General features: G+C 36.8%; 1 protein-coding gene across 1 annotated transcript in view; it reads left to right on the top strand.

Moving 5' to 3' along the window:
• Positions 1 to 1,196: 1,196 nt before the first annotated feature.
• The window catches only part of LOC136830909 (uncharacterized), a 54,956-nt gene continuing 34,607 nt past the window's right edge, over positions 1,197 to 21,545 (top strand). The window contains exon 1 of the mRNA XM_067090882.1: positions 1,197 to 1,336. Within this exon, the coding sequence (XP_066946983.1) occupies positions 1,197 to 1,336 (140 nt within the window). The remainder of the gene's footprint in view (positions 1,337 to 21,545) is intronic.

Here is a 21,545-nt window from a genome sequence, read left to right as displayed (position 1 = left end):
AAAAATTTCATACACTGGGGGCTTTATAATTTTTAGTTTTCTGTAAAAGAAAACTTGTGCCGGCTTTGTCTGTCCGTTCGCACTTTTTCTGTCCGCCCTCAGATCTTAAGGATTACTGAAGCAAGAGGGCTGCACATTGGTACGTGGATCATGCACCCTCCAATCATCAAACATACCCAGTTGCAACCCTCTAGCCTCAGTAGTTTCATTTTATTGGAGGTTAAGGTTAGGCGTGGATCGTGCGTCTGGGACCGCTACAGTCCAATTCCGGAGGCGTCGACGACGCACCTTCACTTGACCGCATCAGGGGAGCAACTGAACGCTGCCCGGTCATGGCTGAGAGTTTCATACTGCAGCACATCGAGAGTGTCATTATACGCTGTACAGAAATCTCGATTGCGCCGAAGAAACTTCGACGCATTCTTTACTTGTTTTTTCTTATCGTTGCACAGCATTACTGTAATTCGACATGATGATGAGAATGTTATTATTCTCGCTTGTCTTTGCAGCCAGCAATTGTTTTGTAATTTTATCTACCAGTTGATTGTGTTGAAATGACCATCAAAGTTATAATAGTATATATTATTATATATATAATATTATATAATCAAGGTGATATGAGGTACTAGTGGTAGATTTTAACGAGATACTATGAGAGAGAGAGAGTATACCTAAGTTTTACCAGACCACTGAGCTGATTAACAGCTCTCCTAGGGCTGGCCCGAAGGATTAGACTTATTTTACGTGGCTAAGAACCAACTGGTTACTTAGCAACGGGACCTACAGCTTATTGTGAAATCCGAACCACATTATAGCGAGAAATGAATTTCTATCACCGGAAATAAATTCCTCTAACTCTTCATCAGCCGGCCGCGGGAATTGAACTCCGGCCCATCGAGTGGTAGTCTGAAGCTCAACCGAGTCGGCCAACAAAGGGCTGATACTATGAGAAGGCTCCATGGGGAAAACGAAGCAAAGTTAGTATAATATTTTGTTGCAAGAGCTCGCGGTTTACGTCTGTGGTTGTGCAACATTCAATTAGAGGAAATAATGAGACAAGAAGGAAGGACAATAAGATATAAGGTCAAGTATAAGCCACGTAACAAGCTGCATTGTGGAAACTGAACGGTCGAGGATTGCAGATAAATGATTTGTCGGCTGTTGCGGCGAAGAGAGCCAGACGAAATTAATGAGTGATGAGGGTACGTGCATATTGCCGTGGCAAGAGCTGGGAAGGGAACATGAACCTTATGATGGTGACTCGCCAGCTCTTTCGGCAAAGAGAATCAGAAGAAACTGATGAGAGTGACATCGTGGCCATTGCTGGGAAGAGAACGTGAAGAACTTGTGAAATGACTTGAAAAGAGTTGAAGGTTGGTGGTTCATTGCATTGAAAAGAGTTATGAATTTCACGGTATATATAAAAAAAGGAAACTAGCCAATTAGGTTTTTAGTTTCACAGAATCATACTATTTACTCAGCAGTAAAGATCTTGGTTCCCGACTTGCACTTGGATGTATTTGGGTGTATTTTGACACAATATGTAAATTATTATTATTTTTATTTTTATCCATATCGGCTTAGCATTTTTACATGTGGGATAGAATTTTTTTCTGAGTGTCGGGGTGATTAGTGTAAAAAATTCTATGGGGCAAGTAGAGAGTTTCCAGAAAATTAGACAAAAGAAAAAAAATTGAGGCTTGGCCTGTTGTTTCAATTTTTTTTTTTTGTGCCGTTTACAGGAAAATTACAATTATTCCATTAAAATTCTCTTTCGTTATATTATTTTGTATATCACGTTGCATTCAAGGTATACAGTTTCGCTCCCTTTCTCTTAGGAATAATAGGTATTGTTCTTGTCAAAGTAGCTTGTAGCTCCGATGTTTTTGGAAAAGAAAACTGTATGAGCCGGCTTTGTCTGTCCGTCCTCACTTTTGATGTCTGCTCTCAGATCTTAAAAACTACTGAGGCTAGAGGGCTGCAAATTGGTGTGTTTATCATCCACTCTCCAATCATCAAACATACCAAATTGCAGCCCTCTAGCCTCAGTAGTTCTTTTTTGATTTAGTGTTAAAGTTAACCATGATCGTGCGTCTGGTACCGCTATAGGTGCCAGTAGCACAGGCCACCACCGGTCCGTGGCTGAAAGTTTCTTGGGCCGCGGTTGAGAGTTTCATGGGCCGTGGCTGAGAGTTTCATACAGCATTATACGCTGTATAGACAACTCGATTGCGCCGAAGAAACCTGCGCACTTTTAACTTAAATCTCTTACCGGACATCCATTCCACACGCCAAACAGATATGGAAGTGGTGGTTACTTATCCTCACTAGCGGAGATGAGTCTCTTCATTTATTTTTTCACTTTGAGAAGCTCTATCGTGAGGAAGCTCTCCTCCCTTCTTCCTCTTCTCTTTGCTGATGTCTTGAGTAAAGATGTAGTTCATTTACGTTGACGCAGAGGAAGGGAAAAATGAGAGAGGAGGAAAAGATTCCCGCTATGTGGGCGTGAATATTCAAGGATCGTGGAAGCTGTTAAATCTGCTGTCTGCTCCGGAGAGACGGCCAAGAGATACCTTTCCTTTTTGAGACAGGCAAGAGATACCTTTCAGAGTATAATATTCAAAACTACTGTCGTTTGTAAGCTTGCCTAATGGATTAAATCACTCAGTAATATTTGCATAGAAGTGTCTTATTCATATGAGGGTTAATGAATCATATTCCTGTGAAGTTTGTCATTCATGTGTTAAGAAATATTAATGGATTATTATATAATAACCTTGTAATATTACTCTCTGGAAGATATGTAAAAAGACAATTTTTTTTCTATATTTGCAGAAATCACAGTGTAGCTCTTTGCTTTTAATATTATTCTGTAGCTTACATGACATTAATTACCAGTTCCAGAACCATTTCCCAGCCAGCCATACCAAATCCCACCGAATTCAAAAGTCGCAAACCGCGCATTAAAATCCACCATTCCTGATTCCAGTCTGGATTCCAGCTATGATTCCAGCTTCCACATTACACAGTCCAGCAAACAAAGGTGGGAGGAATTCTTTTGATTCCCGGGACGACGTTATTTACGTTGTTTAGGACTTTGCAGGAAAATCCTTTGAAAGGGAGAAACTCCACCTCGCTAAATATCTGGACTTCATTTCCATTCCAAGTGAGGGAAAAGAAAATGAATGGGAAGGGAAATGGGAAATTGGTGTATAAACGATTGGATAAGGAGAGTGTAGTTTTTGTTGTTGTAATAAATTGAAGGGTTTAATATCTATATTTCTGTTACTTGCGCTGTGTTCTAAGATAAGAATTTAATGTTGGTAGTAAAAGATTTACCTCGAGTCATTCGTAATGTCGATTATAATGTAGGTTACAGGTTATATTTTCGATTTTCTCTCTGGTTATGTTTTTAGTTTTCTGTAAAAGAAAACTCTTGAGATGGCTTTTTGTCTGTCCGTCCGCCTTCAGATCTTAAAAACTACTGAGGCTAGAGGGCTGGAAATTGGTATGTTGATCATTCACCCTCCAATCATCAAACATACCAAATTATAGCCCTCTAGCCTCAGTAGTTTTTATTTTATTTAAGATTAAATTTAGCCATGATCATGCGTCTGGCATCGATGTAGGATAGGCTACCACCGGACCATGGTTAAATTTTCATGGGCCGCGGCTCATACAGCATTATACGGAGACCACCGACAAATAGATTTATTTTCGGTGGCCTTGATTATACGCTGTACAGAAAACTCTATTGCGCCGAAGAAACTTCGCCTCTTATTTTACTTGTTTATTGTTGTAATAAATTGAATGATTTAGTATCCATATTTCTGGTTTGTACGCTTTGTTCTGAGATAAGAATTACTTCTGGTAGTTAAAGATTAGAACCTAGACTATAGATTATAGTTTCGGTTTTGTATCTAGTTATGTTTTTCTTGTCTAGTAACTGTTAATTTTATATGATTAACGTAGCCTTGAAAATCACCGAGTGAAATATCATGGTATGTAAATTAACAATGACATTAATAAAAAAGTAAGTTTTTACAATAGATCTGTAAAATTGTACTTATATTGCCTTATAATTTTTAATGGTCACATATTACCATATGTAGCTTTTCATGAATAAGACTAATCATGAGTGAAGTCTGGTTTTATGAAAGGTTATTTTAATGTTATATGTATGGTCTCTAAGTAACACTGCACATCTCAATCCATATGATTTTTAATTCTCCACACTATTCATTTAAAATATAATCTACTGTTTTATAACCCCTTTATGACAGATTTCATTAATTCCTTCCGTTTCTTGCGTCAGTATTCATTGAATTACAGATATTCATATTTACTCGAATTATAAGATCGAAGTATTCCCTTTCCCTAGTTACAATTCTGAGATCTTCATGGTTATTGAATCGCATTGTCTCTTCTTCATTTCCTTATAATGCAAGTGTTTGTTTTTATTTTTCACTTTGTATTTTATTCGCGCAATTACAACACTTCTTGTTCTGTTACTTAAACTTTCTGGACTTGTATACCACTCCCTTATGATTTCTTGATAGTTGTTGGAATTGATTTTATTTTGTGTGATTTTTTTTTTTTTCAAATTTCTATACCAAATATTTTCGCCCGGTATGCTTTTTTTTTTTTATTTTAACCATATTTTACATCTATAGCTGTTCATTATTTTATCCGGATTGAACTGTGATAACAGTGATTTTTCTTGCTGACATTTTCCAGTCAGCTGAATTTTTGGTCAATATTTTTTTTCTATTAAGTGATTTGAAGAAAATTACAATTACCAGTGCAATATACATTTTAGATGGTGAATGGTAGAATTTGCCGAGATGTTCCTGGAGAAAGCAAAGGTTGTGCAGTGCCTGCAGGTGTTTGTTGCATGATTTACTCAGGGGATGTCAGTATGTCCCTATGGTTGAACAACAATCAGAGGGAAGACACCGTAGGGGGTCCTGACAGTGCCTTCGGCCCCTAGTTGCAACCGCTTTCGTTCCTTTTACTGTACCTCCTTTCATATTCTTTTCTTCCACCTTACTTTTCACCCTCTCCTAACAACTGATTCGTAGTGCAACTACTTTGAGGTTTTCCTCCTGTTACACCTTTCAAACCTTTTACTGCCAATTTCCGTTTCAGCGCTTGGCCTTTGGGCTAAACTCTGTAATCATTTCAATTCAGTTCAATTCAATCAAAGGGAAGAAGTACTCGATAAAGAGAAGGACAGTAAGATAGAAGACCAAGTTTCACAGAAAGGAGCCTTATTCGCGCAGTTTTACGTATAGTGGTTCCTAACTCATCCAAAGTCGTGTTGTATAATGGTTTGCGCAACTTGTAAATTTTTTTCTATGTCTGTTATCATCTTTGATTTTTCAGTTATGGGGTGGAACGTAGAAAATTGAGAGGATTAATGAAAAAAATGGGATTTAACCCCGTCTTGTTCTTATGACTTCGCTTGTTTGTTTGTGTGTTTGTGCGTGTGTGTTTTTTTTATGACCAAGACGAAACTTGATTGATTTCAGTTCACCATCTCTCATCATACTTCGATTGCCAAAATGCACGATACAAAATTTTTTTTTATTCTTAGAAATATTCTTGCTTGGAACGCTAAGCTTCTAATACCACATCACTATTCGAGGGACGCAACTTCACTCCCTTCCTCCCAAAAATAAAAAAAGCAGTTTTAGTGTCTCCACTGAAGTCGGGTTTTGCTCCGTTTATGAAAGCTTTCACCAGATATCCATTTCACGCTAATTCGAAAGAGTTAGTTTGCATTTTTACCCACACTCGCCGAGATGAAGAAGCTGTCCATTTGGTTTTGAGTAATTGAGGGGGGAAGGCTCTCTTAATTCCCTTGTAGATGGAAGTTAAGAAACGGTTCATTTGCATTGGCTCTCGAGAACGGAAAAATGAGAGAGAGGAGGAAAAGATTCCTGCCATGTGGACATGAATATTCAGGGTTCGTGGAAGCTGTTAAATCTGTCGTCTGGTCAGGAGAGACGTCCAAAAGATGCGCTTTCATTTTACGAAGGATTCGAGTGGTTATTGAAGCAGTTTCACTTTTGTAATACGGGATTCGAAGCCGCGGCGTTTTTACGCTCTGACGCCGAGTTAAAGCAATAAATAGTTTTTTATACAGACTGCGTAATGTTCCTTTGAGGGTCGTCATTAATGCATCCAAGAAATGATACTGGAAACTAATAAAAGCAATTGTAATGAATTCAAATTTATGGTAATATCGTTTTCCGGAAGATATAAGAATGCGAAGTTAATGTTTCTTTTATGTGTGTAGCTTTTTAATTTAAAGTTATCACTTACATACTTATACGAATTAATCGCTCCTGCAGAATTGTAAAAGCTAATGAGGGCTATTTTATTGTTGCATTTGGGAGTAGCTTATATATCATGAAATATGGATTGTTTGCTGCCCATCCAATCTTTAAAAAGTAATAATGATCCTTCTACAATTCACGAATTACTGTTGAATCACCTCATGTTATTAACTGTCTTTTAACCCTGTTGTGTTCAGTGCATTGTGAGATGACAGTAGCGTATGTCAGTGAGTCCTACATACTGTTCGATGGATTTCCCCAATTATGCTAGAAAGGACTAACCTCGAAACAGTAATGATTCTCATTAAAACTTTCATTAGAAAAATTCACTTCAGTAATTCAGTAGCACAGCGTCCCCACTTCATGATATTTATCTCCCTTTATTCCACGTTTTATTTCATGTTTTTGGTTTTCTCTAAAGAAAACTATTATGCCGGCTTTGTCTGTCCGTCCGCACTTTTTCTGTCCGCACTTTTTTCTAAAAACTGCTGAGGCTAGAGGACCGCAAATTTATGTTGATCATCCACCCTCCAATCATGAAACGTACCAAATTGCAGCCCTCTGTCTCAGTAGCTTTTATTTTATTTAAGATTAAAGTTAGCCATAAACGTGCATCTGGCAACGATATAGGACAGGGCACCACCGGGGCGTGGTTAAAGATTCATGGGCCGCGGCTCATACAGTCCAAGACCACCAGATCAGTTTTCGGTGGCCTTGTAGCTCGATTGCGACGGAGACAATTCGGCTTATTTTTAACTTGTTTTTTGTGGAAACTACTTTCTAATGATACCATTTTACGTTATTAGACCCCTTTATTTTTCGCTCGGGAAATTGCCTGTAACGTCTTGTCCGTCTCAAATCACTTCAGGCACAATTGATCCAGTATGTCTGAATTAGCCATCTGGCATTATATTCGTATGAAGATTATTCATTTTGATGTATTTATTCCTGTTAAGCACATTTCATGACGTTTAGTGGATTAAAATAATTTACTTATTGCAAGCTTTCGTGATTTCTGTTTGTTGAAGAAAAGCACGTGAATATCGAGGCAGTCAGTAAATGAATATATACTCCTACATGTGCTTCATAAAACTGGCCTTGATTGGGTATGTGGGTGAAAACAGGTTTAGTTTTCTGTAAAACTCGGCTTTGTCTGTCCACCACAAGAAACACTTTTCGGCGCCCTCAGATCTTAAAAACTACTGAGGCTAGAGGGCTGCAGATTGGTGTGTTGATCATGCACCCTCCAATCATCAAACATACCAAATTAGCCCTCTATTCTCAGTAGTTTTTATTTTATTTAAGGGTTAGCCATAACCGTGCTTCTGGCAACAATATGGGATAGGCCATCATCGGGCTTTGGTTAAGTTTCACGGGCCGCGGCTCATACAGCATTACACCGAGACCACCAAAAATGAGCCTATATTCGGAATGGAGGAATAACCTCGGCACATTTTTCACTTGTTGATTGTTTTACTGAGTGTCCAGATGCGGTTACCGAATTATGGAAGAGAGAACTGAGCCATTTGAAACAATGAAAATGTGTCTTATAAAACCTCTTCCTTCGATCTTGCTATTCACAGACAGACATTTCATCCTGCTTTCGGTTATTTTCACTGCATTCTGATTGTCTCTTGGTCTGCCATCAAAAGCAGTATCCTCATCACATTCCAAATACCTCGTTTAACATACAGTGAGTTTACTCTTGAGTTTGCACGGTCATCTGCCACGATGTAAATTTGATGCGCGGCTTTCACCAACACAAAACGGACTTTCTCTGATATTGAGCAAATTTAGAGACAAGGTTCTCTTGTTGGGCATCAGTTTTTTTTTTTTTTTTTTGCGAAAGCACGGTTACACACACAAGGGCATTCATTCGTGCGAATAATGCATTCAGCAGATATGACACGTATTCAGTGAACAAGGCATACCAATCCTACGCGCATATGAACGCATTTTTTGTAAATATATAAATGATATATATATATATATATATATATATATATATATATATATATATATATATATATATATATATATATATATATATATATATATATTTTAAGTTATAATCTCAAATGTAGAACAATTACACAAAAGTTCTCAGTTCTTAGTTTTCATTTTCTACTCTATGTATATGAATAGACACACACACACACACACACACACACACACACACACACATATATATATATATATATATATATATATTATTTTTCCTGTCGGCTTGACAAAACATATTGTCACGCACTATTTAGTGACATATAAGCATATATATATATATATATATAATATATATATATATATATATATATATATATATATATATATATATATATATATATATATATATATATACATATACATATATAAGATTAAAAGATTATTTCAGATAGAGAGTAAAATATATATACAGTATATATATATATATATATATATATATATATATATATATATATATATATATATATATATATATATATATATATATATATCTCAAGATAACAAAAAAGCCTTATTTCAAATATCGAGTAAATTAGCTCTGTAATACATGAATCAAACAACATGGCCCAAAATAATTGTTTGTCAGATTATAGACAAAGGAAAACGACTGACCTCTGAGCGAAGAGTGCAGCGAATTCCATCGAAAGTATATTAAAATCCTCCATACCAAATTCCAGTCTGGATTTCAGCTGTGATTCCAGCTTCCGCGTTATACAGTCCAACGAACAAAGATGACGACGTTATTTGCCTTGTTTAGGAATATTCCGGAAAATCCTTTGAAAGGGACAAGCTCCACTTCACTAAAGATCTCGAAGTCATTTCCATTCGGAACGGAGAGAAGGAAGAAAATGGATGAGAATTGGAAATGGAGGAGAAAATACTAAAATTAATTATTATAAACGGGAAAAATGGTTGGTGTTGTTGAGCTTCAATGTAATGCAATATTTGTAATTTCGATTAGATTGGGATCCATGATATTCCCATAGATTTTAATTGTTTCATGTACCTTTCCTCTTCCGATTTTTATAGTGGAAAATCACTAATTGATATAATTTTTTTATATATAAATCAAAACTCCTCTTCAGAATTTCTGTATCCTATGGAATAAAAGAGTACCCCTTTTTCAGATCATTTAGATCATACACTCCCATATAGTACATTTTTTTTTTAAATAAAGGTAATGACAACTATGATAGATCTTGTACTGTTTATCATATCATCGTTTTCTAAAGGATCTAATGTTTGATATGAAAGTACAAATAACTGATTTCGACATAAACCTTTTGTTTAGTGCAATTTCACCCCTTATCCTTGCTGAAGAAAGTAAAATTGCGCTAAACAAAAGGTTTATGTCGAAATCAGTTATTTGTACTTTCATATCAAACATTAGATCCTTTAGAAAACGAAGATAATATGATATAAACTTTTAGCGAAAGCCATCTCCTTATTAAAACGTTAAGGAGATGGCTTTCGCTAAAAGTTTATAGCCCTTATTTCGCAATACCTAATACGTAATGACAGTAGTCAGGTAATAGCTTACTACTTACAGCAAGTCCTGTGTGATTATGAGGATGTAATTTTAATCACTTTGCATAAAATATTGCACGTTCTGCTAAGGTCGTTACCTTCGGGATTTCATAGTCAATAGTAATAGATATCGGCTAATTTCATCATAGGTATTATGGCAATTTTTGCGTTGCGAATTGAAATGCGTTGGTATGTGGATTTCTGTGCTCTCAGTACAGTAAAAATTCAGTTGATTTGGCATTCATAAAATTGGTGTATTTAATATTTAGAATTAAATAATCTAGTTGATTTTAATCTAGTTAGTTTTCTGTAAAAGAAAACTATTGTGCCGGCTTTGTCTGTCCGTCCGCACTTATTTCTCTCCGCACTTTTTTGTCCGCCCTCAGGTCTTAGAAACTCCTGAGGCTAGAGGGCTGCAAATTGGTATTTTGATCACCCATCATCAAACATACCAAATTGCAGCCCTCTAGCCTCAGTAGTCTTTATTTTATTTAAGGATAAAATTAGCCATAGTCGTGCTTCTGGGAACGATATAGATAGGCCACCACCGGGCCGTGGTTAAAGTTTCATAGGCCGCGGCTCATACAGCATTATACCGAGACCACCGAAAGATGTATTTTCGGCTGCCTTGATTATGCGATGTAGTGGCTGTACAGAAAACTCGATTGCGCCGAAGAAACTTCTTAGCATTTTTTACTTGTTTTAGGGGTAAAGACAATCTTCATAAAACAAGTTTGGTTTTGTAAGTATGACCTCGATTGTATCTCGGCATGTGTCAGTTCATTTGATTTTTCCTTCCTCACGTCTATAGTTTTAAGAGGTAATCCGCATCATTTTTATGAGGATTTCACTGATTCCTGTCCAGTGATTATTGAATGACTTATGCGTATTTCCTTTCATTTGAAGATTGGGTTAATAATGATTTCGTTATTTATTGATTTTTCCTTTCATTTGAAGATTGGGTTAATAATGATTTCGTTACATATTGATTTTTCCTTTCATTTGAAGATTGGGTTAATAATGATTTCGTTACATATTGATTTTTCTTCTCATTTGAAGATTGGGTTAATAATGATTTCGTTACATATTGATTTTTCCTTTCATTTGAAGATTGGGTTAATAATGTTTGTCGTCTTGTCGCCCTCTTTATTCCCTTATAATCTGATTGCGGTTCATTGTTCCGGATATCCACTTCTTATTTTTCACAGTTTCATACACATCTCTCTTCTTAAACCTTTCTGTACTTTTATACTATTATGTAACGATTATCTAGACTCAGTTGTAAGAACTGACTTGCGATACGTCCAACACTCGACGATAATAAAGTATAAACATCTTTTGCTACCGTATCTTTCACCTACATTTCATTTGCTACACACATTTCCTGACATAAGAGGTCAGTGGTATGGCCTAACTATGATTTCTTGGTTAAATCGTAGTTCTTCATTGGAGGGTGGGTAGAGCTCTCGGCAAGCACGCTGTTGGACCAGCGGTCGACTCTCCGACCGGCCAGTGAAGAATTAGAGGAATTTATTTATGGTGATAGAAATTCATTTCTCGCCATAATGTGGTTCGGATTCCGCAATAAGCTGTAGGTCCCGTTGCTAGGTAACCAGTTGGTTCTTAGCCACTTGAAATAAATCTAATCCTTCGGGCCAGCCCTAGGAGAGCTGTTAATCAGCTCAGTGGTCTGGTTAAACTAAGATGTACTTAACTTAACTTTGGTTAAATCATACAAAAATTAAAGATACTAACCAGAATAAAAAAATATTATGAAGTATATAAAATTATAAACGTAATATACAGCTTAATTTCTCATTGATATTAACAAAGATATACCAACGTAAAACTAAATGTTACCAACAAACTTTCTATCTTTAAACTGAGAGGAAATGCCGGAAATATAGATTTCAAACTCATGAATTTAATGGTACAATAAACGATAATTTCGCCTCATCTCATCTTTTATCCACGAATTTTCCTTTACTCCTTTTATTTACGAACTTTCCTTTCCTCCGTTTACCCATCCGTTTTCTTTCTTCTCTCCGTTCTGAATGGAAATGACGTCGAGATATTTAGTGAAGTGGAGCTTCTCCCTTTCAGAGGATTTTCCGGAATATTTCTAAACAACGCAAATAACGTCGTCCCGGAAATCAAAAGAAGAATTCCGCCCCATCTTTGTTCGCTGGACTGTGTAATGCGGAAGCTGGCATCACAGCTGGAATCTAGACTGGAATCAGGAATGGTGGATTTTAATATACAGATTACGGTTTTCGATTTTAGATGGGATTTCTTGGACACTTCATTCAGAGAGATCTGTCCATTTTGTACGGTTTGTTTGGCAGTTATTTGACGCTGATAAATTACTAAGATTAATTGTTGCGCATATTTTATAACAGGGTGGTTTTGATTTGTATTTTTAAAAGCCAGAGTATGTTGAATATGAAATGAACGATGTCTGATATTCCTATCATAAAAGTTTTGAAGTAAAATCTCTCTCTCTCTCTCTCTCTCTCTCTCTCTCTCTCTCTCTCTCTGTCTGTCTCTCTAGTTCTTGTTCCGTTCTCAGCTACCACTCTGTTGGTCGAGTTCGAATCTGCCAGTGAAGAACAAGAGGAATTTGTTTCTGGTGATAGAAATTCATTTCTCGCTATAACGTGGTTCGGATTCCACAATCTGTAGGTCCCGTTGCTAAGTAACCAATTGGTTCTTAGCCAAACATCCTTCGGGCCAGCCCTAGAGAGCTGTTAATCAGCTCAGTGGTCTGTTAAACTAACATCTCTCTCTCTCTCTCTCTCTCTCTCTCTCTCTCTCTCTCTCTGTCTCTCTCTCTAACTCTTCTAACATTATTATTATTATTATTATTAAATTAAAGATTATTATTATTGAGTAATAAAAATCACAATTATATAGTAAATATATTACTATGTAAAAAATTGTGGATTTTTATTACTCAGATTGTTTTTCACGAAATTGTGAATCTATTAGCAATCATTATTATTATTATTCAGAAGATGAACTCTATTCTTATAGAACAAGGCCACAAGGGCCATTGGCTTTAAATTCGAGCTTCCGAAGATTATTGTGCTCATTTGGAAGTAAGAGAAGGTAAAGAGAATACAGAAAGAAGAGATCTCACTCATTAAAAAGACAAAATGCAAGGAGAAAAGCAATAGGGTAGTATTGCATTGCATCTTCGCTTGAACTTTTGAAGTTCCAGTTGCACAACATCCTCAGTAGGAGACTGTTCCACAGTCCCACGGTATGAGGAATAAAGGACCTCTGAAACTGAGAAGTTCTGCAGCGAGGCACAGTCACTGCATGTTGGTGCTACAAACAAAACACTCGCACGCACACATACTCACTTTTTTCTCAGGTCATAACTCCCCGGAAATTAAAGAGTTCTCTTTTTAGTCGGAATAGTTTTTATCCAGAAATTAAACAACACATTATATTGTGGTTTTCGCGTATTTTTACCTAATTACGCGTTGCTGATCTTCCAAGGTCTGTGTTCAAGACTCAAAGAACTAAAAAATGTAATGTGGGTCTACTTATTTGGATACATTCTGACTTTTATTTTCACTTAAACTGAGACTCGAAATCTGTAGTTCATTACTTCGGTTTCATTTCCCCCACAAGGAAAAACTCTTAGCCTTTACACTGCCCTAAATTGGAAGACTGCAGTGTTTGCAAAAATGCAAAACTGAGAAAAATGGTAGATACTGCAGTTTCCCCTTGCCTTACTACTGATTTTGCACATACTGCAAATGGGACCCCCTAAATGCTCGAGGGAAGCATATAAGAATCATTATGAAACTGCAGTAACTTGTGTATTAGTGATTCACGAGCCCAATAGGTGGCATATTTCAATTTCGAAAATTTTGCAGAGACTGCTGTCTTCCATTTTAGGCCATTATACATGTGAGGCACTGGATGGGCAAGTCTGTCTTGTGTTGAATGTAAGTTTCGGTTGAGTAAATGCTTTTTTTTTTCTACACGTTCTTTTGCGTTTGTCAGTTAAAAAAACACTGGCACAAAACAATTATTCCTTCTTATGAAGTAAAAGAGCTGAGGAAATTACAGAGTGAACATACTGCATATTCGTCACAGCAACTTATCCAGTGAAAGCACTGCTTGAGAATTTTGGTATGAGAAAATTTTCAGAGCCATTTAACGAACAGCAAACAAATTGACGGTTTTCTGTCAATGGATACCAATAACGTAAGGCTGCAATGCGGCGCACTGTAGCCATTACTTGAAGTTCTTTGCAGCATGCCCCGGCCACTACCTGCAACCCCTTTCGTTCCTTTTACTGTACCTCCTTTCGTATTCTTTTTCTTCCATCTTACTTTCCACCCTCTCCTAAGAACTGATTCATAGTGCAAATGCAAGGTTTTCCTCCTGTTACACCTTTCAAACTTTTACTGTCAGTTTCCGTTTCAGCGCTGAATGACCTCATTGGTCCCAGTGCATGGCCTTTGGCTTAATTTTTATATTCAGTTCAATTCCTAAGGTTACAGACAAATGCAGTCATTTTCAGAAGGGAGTTAATAAGAGACGACGGAGTCACTTACCAGTTACTTTGGATCTTCCCTTGATAGTGACCCATAGCAAAGTTCGGGGGTCGTTATCTAGGAATTATATTTCTTGGGAATCATTATCTTCATGATATTTACAGTCTTTTGTCTATTTTTTTACGGTCATCCCCAACGGGCTTGTACTAACCACGCCACAAAGGTGGATACATACCGGGTTAAAATTGGGGGTCTCTATCTAGGAAAGATCCGTTACTTTCAAGGAAGTAGATTATGTTGTGATATAGTGGAACTTTAGAGACGCGAAACGAATTTCAAAACCGTAAACTTATATAACAGAAAGAAACAGAAAAAAAAACGGATGTCATAACCGCAAACTTATATCAGAGAAAGAAGCCGAAACAAGGGTCAGTGATTAAACAGGTTCTGTGAGTCACGACTGCCTCTGCATAGACCTGACCACCCATTTACATGTAATTCCACAGTGTCACTGATCAAGAACTGACAAAGCAGTGACAAAGGCCAATTTCTTGTCAGAGAGCAGTAAAAAAAAAAAAAAAAAAAAAAAAGACAAGGTGGAGGGAAACATGATGAGAGATGAAGGATTTTTCATGTAGTTAGTGAAATTATACAGTCATGTAGAGTAAGAGATATCATTTATTCTTGCTGAATGAAAGACAAGAGATTTACTCACAGATAATTACTCTCAGGTGTGCTATATTCCCTGAGCAGAAATTATTACCTCAAGTACAAAAAAAAATAAATAAATAGAAATATAACAACATGAACTTGTAATCTCCAATTTCACAAAAAGGTCGCGATATCCCATTTACGCTCTGAGAAAATTAGATAATAAATCGTTTTGGCTGCCTCGCAGTCTCGGTCAAATTTAGAGCAACGAAACTGTTCTTTGTCTCGTCTTCCCTGAGGAGAAATTATGAAACGAAAGGTATATTAAATTCGAGTTTCGTTATTCATGAAAATACCATTACGAGGCAAATGGATTCATCCCGGGCGTTCAATAAGATTTATTTATTATTTGCCGGATGCATTAATTACCACTTCGACAAGAATATGATGCACTAATGACCTTTATATCAGCAAACGGAAAAACGAAATATTGTTCATTACTTCAGTGGAATAAATTTCCATTAATCTCTAGAATTTATCTCTGATGAAAGAAAAAAGAAGGGGAAGGTATTTCATGGACGTCTATTCTGATTAACTAAGGCTTCCAGGAACCATGAATATTAATGTCCACATGACGGCAATCTTTTCCCCTCTTCTCCTTTTTCCTTTCCTCAGCGTCCATGCAAATGAACTGCTCCTTCAGTTATGATAGAACCAGGAGGTGAGGAGGAGAGTCTCCCCTTCGGCGGAGATCCTCGAAAAGTAAAAGGAAATGAAGAAATGAACAGCTTCATCTCCGCGTATGTAGTTCACTACTCAGTCATTCCTTATCTGTGCAATACATTGCTACCCCAATGCTATTCTCTTTGCGTTTTAATACATTTTATATATTTTGTTAATTTATTAATTTATTTTTACTTTTTTTAATAAGTGGGGTCTCTTCTCTCTGTATTTCTCTTTACCTCCTTTTACTTCTTCCTAATGAACACCAATTTCTCTGGAAGATTGAATTTCAAGTTAGTGGTCCCTGTGGTGGGCTTGTTCCATATGAATAGGGTTCATCTTCTGAATAATAATAATAATAATAATAATAATAATAATAATAATAATAATAATAATAATAATAATAATAATAATAATAATAATTGTGTGAAATGGGCATCTGGCAAAGGTTTCGAAAACGGAGCAAAATCGACTTTAATTGGAAAACGAAAACAGCGTTCACTTTTATTCCTGGGAGAAAGTGAGTGGAATTGTTTCATCTGAATATTAAGGTGACACAAGAAGTTTAGGTTTAATAATATATAATATTCAACCCTTCCTTGTGTATTTAGTGTGGAATGGTAATCTGTTAAAAGTTTCGAAAACGGAGAAAAGGCGACTTTGACGGGAAACTAAAATAACGTCCACTTTTGTTTCCGGGAGAAAGGGTGTGAAAATGTATCATTCAAGTATTAAGTGATACCAGAATTTTAGATTTAGTAAAGTAGAAAATATTAATAAGGAATAACCTTCCAAAGATTTGCGAGTCATGCATTTGATTACAAAAATATAATGGGAAGTGATGGATTGGAATTATTAAAAAAAAAAAATATTTATGTTAAAAAGATCCTTCAGTAGCCATGATAAATGCAAGTGAATCAAACCCACCTTTTTTTCAGTTTTCTGAAAAGAAAACTATTGTGCCGGCTCTGTCTGTCTGTCCTCACTTTTCCTGTCCGCACTTTTTCTGTCCGCCTTCAGATCTTAAAAACTACTGAGGCTAGAGGGCTGGAAAGTAGTATGTTGATCCACCCTCCAATCGTCAAACATACCAAATTGCAGCCCTCTAGTCTCATTAGTTTTCATTATTTGATTTTAGGTTAAAGTTAGCCATAATCGTGCGTCTGGCAACGATATAGGGCAGGCCACCACCGGGCCGTGGTTAAAGTTTCGTGGGCCGCGGCTCATACAGCATTATACCGAGAGCACCGAAAGATAGATCTATTTTCGGTGGCCTTGATTATACGCTGTACAGAAAACTCGATTGCGCCGAAGACACTTCGGCGCATTTTTTACTTGTCATATATTGTTCTGTTTTTCAGTTTAACTATCGTAAATATTATTCAAAATAATTGCCAAAAAACCCATAGAAAATAGAAGGCAACGGGGGCTTGTATACATATATTGTGCATCTTTTAAATGACTGGTATTTTCTCTCTCTCTCTCTCTCTCTCTCTCTCTCTCTCTCTCTCTCTCTCTCTCTCTCTCTCTCTCTCTATCCCTAAGGTACTTTATGAAATCCCTTCTAAAATTAAAAGTCGTAAACCAGATATTAAAATCCACCATTCCTGATTCCAGTCTAGATTCCAGCTGTGATTCCAGCTTCCGCATTGCACAGTCCAGCGAACAAAGATGGGGGCGGAATTCTTCTTTTGATTTCCGGGACGACGTTATTTGCATTGTTTAGGAATATTCCGGAAAATCCTCTGAAAGGGAGAAGCTCCACTTCACTAAATATCCCGACGTCATTTCCATTCATAGTGAGGGAATAAAGAAAACGAATGAGGAGACTGAGTGAGGGAAAATTCATGTATAAATATTTTTTTTAATTCATGGTTATGAAAAAAAAAAACATATAGGATGCCGTATTAAAGACGTAATAAACAGCCAAATGAAGAGGTTAATGGCGCGGCCTACGAATGATTTCTTTATTAAATCATAGTAGAATTAAAGGTACTAACCAGAAGAAAAAAATATGAAGATATCAAATCAAAAACGTAACACACAGCCAAATTCTTCACTGATAATACCAGTGGCATATTTATGTAAAATTAAACAGTTCTTTGAACAGACCGAAAATATAAGAAATATAGATTTTTCTTGTATTTCCGCTCTGTTCAAAGAACTGTGTAATTTTACATTAACATGTCATTGGTATTATCAGTGAAGAATTTATCTGTATATTACGTTTTTAATTCGATATCCTTCATGTGTTTTTTCTTTTTGTTAGTACTCTTAATTTTATTATGATTTAATTAAGAAATCATTCTTAGGCCGTGCCATTGAACTCTTCATTCGGAAGAAGGACAGGATAATGTGCATCAAAAGCAATGTAGGTGAAAGATATTGTAGCAGAAGATATTTATACTTGGTTAGCGTCGTGTGTTGGGGTAATATATGTAATACTAAAAAGATTTTAGTTATTTTTGGCTAAATGTTTTTCCTAGTTATATGAAATTGAAAGCCCCGTAGGTGGGTAGCCCGTCAGTGCACCTCGAGCGGTGCACTGTAGTGATTACTTAAGGTTCTTTGCAAGGTACCTTTTCGTTGCTTTTATTGTACCACCTTTCATATTCTCTTTCTTCTTACTTTCCATCCTCTCCTAACAATTGATTCAGAGTGCAACTGCGAGGTTTTCCTCCTGTTACACCTTTTAAACCTTTTACTGTCAGTTTCCGTTTCAGCGCTGAATGACCTCATAGGTCCCAGGGCTTGGCCTTTGGCCTAAATTCTAGATTCAATTCAGTTCAGTGAAATGGAATTGAAGAGTTTACTCTCTCTTTCCGCAGTGGGGCTATGAGTATGAAGGTATATTCAGACAGTAATGTCGATCCTGGTTCTCGTCATGTACAAGACGGTCAGGTAACGTAGGATTTTTTTCCTTGTAAATTTTGTTCCAGGCGGGATAGAATATCCTTAAATCTTTGGAAGGGTATCTCTTAAATTGCTTTCATAAATTTAAATCTAAACCTTTTGTATCAATATTCAGATTATGCAATTTCAGTTCCTTTTCCCTAGAAATAAAAGTAACGTTATTTTAGTTCCTCAAAGTCTGCTTTTGCTCCGTTATCGAAACCTTTGCCAGATTTCCATTTCACACTAATCAGACAAGGAAAGGTTGAGTATGGTATATTGTTAAATCTAAACCTCTGGTTTCACCTTAATATTCAAACGAAACAATTCCACTTCCTTTCTCCCAGGAATAAAAGTGAACGCTGTTTTCGTTTTCCAATTAAAGACGATTTTGCTCCGTTTTCGAAACCTTTGCCGGACACTCATTTCAATAATTATTATTATTTCATTATTCAGAAAATGAAAGCTATTCATATGGAGCAAGTCCACAGGGGCCATTGACTTGAAATTCAAGCTTCCAAAGAATATTAAAGTGTTCATTAAGAAGAAACATCAGGAGGTAAAGAGAAATACAAAAAAGAAGAGACCCCACTTATTAAAGAAGAAAAAATAAGTTAATGAATTAACAAATAGGTAAAAGTGTATTAAAATACAAGGAGAATAGTATTAGGGTAGCAATGTATTGCACAGATCAGGAAGGGGTGAGTAGTAACCCACAGAGGCGGAGATGAAGCTGTTCATCTCTTCATTTCCTTTTTCTTTCCGAGGATCTCCGCCGAAGGGGAGACTCTCCTCCTCCTCATCTCCTGGTTCTATCATAACTGATGAAGCAGTTCATTTGCATGGGCGCTGAGGAGAGGAAAAAGGAGAGGAGGGGAAAAGATTGCCGTCATGTGGACATTAATATTCATGGTTCTTGGAAGCCTTAGTTAATCAGGATAGACGTCCATGAAATGACTTCCCTGCTTCTTTCTTTGATCAAAGATAAATTCAAGAGATTAATCGATATTTATTCCATTGAAGTAATGAACAATATTTCGTTTTTCCGTTTGCTAATGCAAAGGTCATTAGTGCTTCATGTTCTTCTAAAGGTGGTCATTAATCCATCCAGCAAATGGTAATGGATTCTTCTATTTAAGCCAGAAAGGAATAAAAGTTCCTTGCAGTGTGAAGTGAAACATGAAGATCAGGTGTAAGGTGAATTTCCTTCCTAATTTACTCCTTTAGGAAAGAGAGGAGCAATAATTTGAGTTTCTCCTCCGTTAGCCGAAGTGGTAGAGGAACCAAAATGATCTATTGTGCCAATTCCAATTTGGTTCAGTTTGATCAGAGTCCAACATCATGTTCTTTATATGTGTATGCATAGATCACATTAGCTCAGTAAGTTTTTTCTGGATCTTTCCTAGATGGTGACCCCCAAGGATTTTAACCCGGTATGCATCCACCTTTGCGGCGTGTTTAGTACAAGCTCGGTAGTGATTACCGTAAAAACATAAACAAAAGACTGTAAATATCATAAAAATAATGACCCCCAAGAAATATTAGTCCCAGATAACGACCCCCGAACTTTGTTCGGGGTCAGTATCTAGGATAAACCCTTTTTTTCTTACTCAAGCTAATATTCTCTTCGAAACGCCAGTGAAAACCGAAGAGGCTATATTTTATTACATTTTCAGTCAGTAACAAAATATAACTGTTCTCTCACCCTCTTTATGCATCAGTTTCTTCTAATAACTAGAGTGAATACCTTTCAGCTCTTCTCAAATTTCCATTCTGCTTCTGTATTTTACCTCCGTTTCACGTGATTTGTCACCTTTTAGTTAGGGTCCATGAATACTGCCTTTCGGTAGAATTAGCTCTTCGTTGGGAGAGTCGGTAGAGTGCGGACTGGCACTCGCCAGGCCCGAGTTCGAGTCTCCGGCCGGCTGATGAAGAGTTTGAGGAATTTATTTCTGGTGATAGAAATTCATTTCTCGCTATAATGTATAGGTCCCGTTGCTAGGTAACCAATTGCTTTATAAAATAAGTCTAATCCTTTGGGCCGGCACTAGGAGAGATGTTAATCAGCTCAGTGGTCTGGTTAAACTAAGGTACACTTAACTTTTCGGTAGAATTTCTTGATTATGGTTAGCGGAATATAGAAGGAGACGTGTTTGTATCTGAAACTGCCGTATTGTGTCTATGTTTCTGTTGTGTAATTTACAGGTATTTTCCCCTAGTGGGTAGTGCCGTCAGTGCACCTCACGGGGTGCGCGGTAGGCATTGCCTTAAGGTTCATTGCAGCGTTCATTCGGTCCCTAGCTGCAACCTCCTTTCATTCCTTTTACTCTAACCCCGTTCATATTCTCTTTCTTCCATCTTGCTATCTACCATCACCTAACAATTATTTCAAAGTGCGACTGCGAGGTTTTCCTCCTATTACACATTTAAAACCTTTTTACTGACAATATCCGTTTTAGCGCTAAATGACCTCGTAGGTCCCAATGCTTGGCCTTTGGCCCAAATTCTATATTCTGTTCTGACTTGCTCAAACAAAGAAAGATGCGGACCGGAATTTGGAATTTGTGTGTAGTAGCCCTGAGGATATATCAGAAATTGTTTTGTGCCATGATTGGTTACCGAACCATGTAAATCTTGATGATCAATCAGAATTCATCTCACTTGACTTTCAACATTACTGAAGTAAATAGGTCATCTCTGCCTCTTTCTCTCTTCTTGATATTCAGTGAAAGAAACAGAAGCCATTCTTCTCATGGAAATTTTGTCTCATGTTATTCTCAGAAAAAACTTCAATAAGACGTTAGGGATCTTGCTGAATATTCAGTAAGTTTGGACTGTATTTCTCCAGTCGATTGAAACAGTATTCGAGAGCTCGCACGTTCAAGAAATAAGT

Source organism: Macrobrachium rosenbergii, chromosome 47 (genome assembly GCF_040412425.1).
Source record: "Macrobrachium rosenbergii isolate ZJJX-2024 chromosome 47, ASM4041242v1, whole genome shotgun sequence".
NCBI lineage: Eukaryota > Metazoa > Arthropoda > Malacostraca > Decapoda > Palaemonidae > Macrobrachium > Macrobrachium rosenbergii.
Note: the sequence above shows the minus strand (reverse complement) of the source record. Positions and strands in the feature narration are given on the sequence as shown.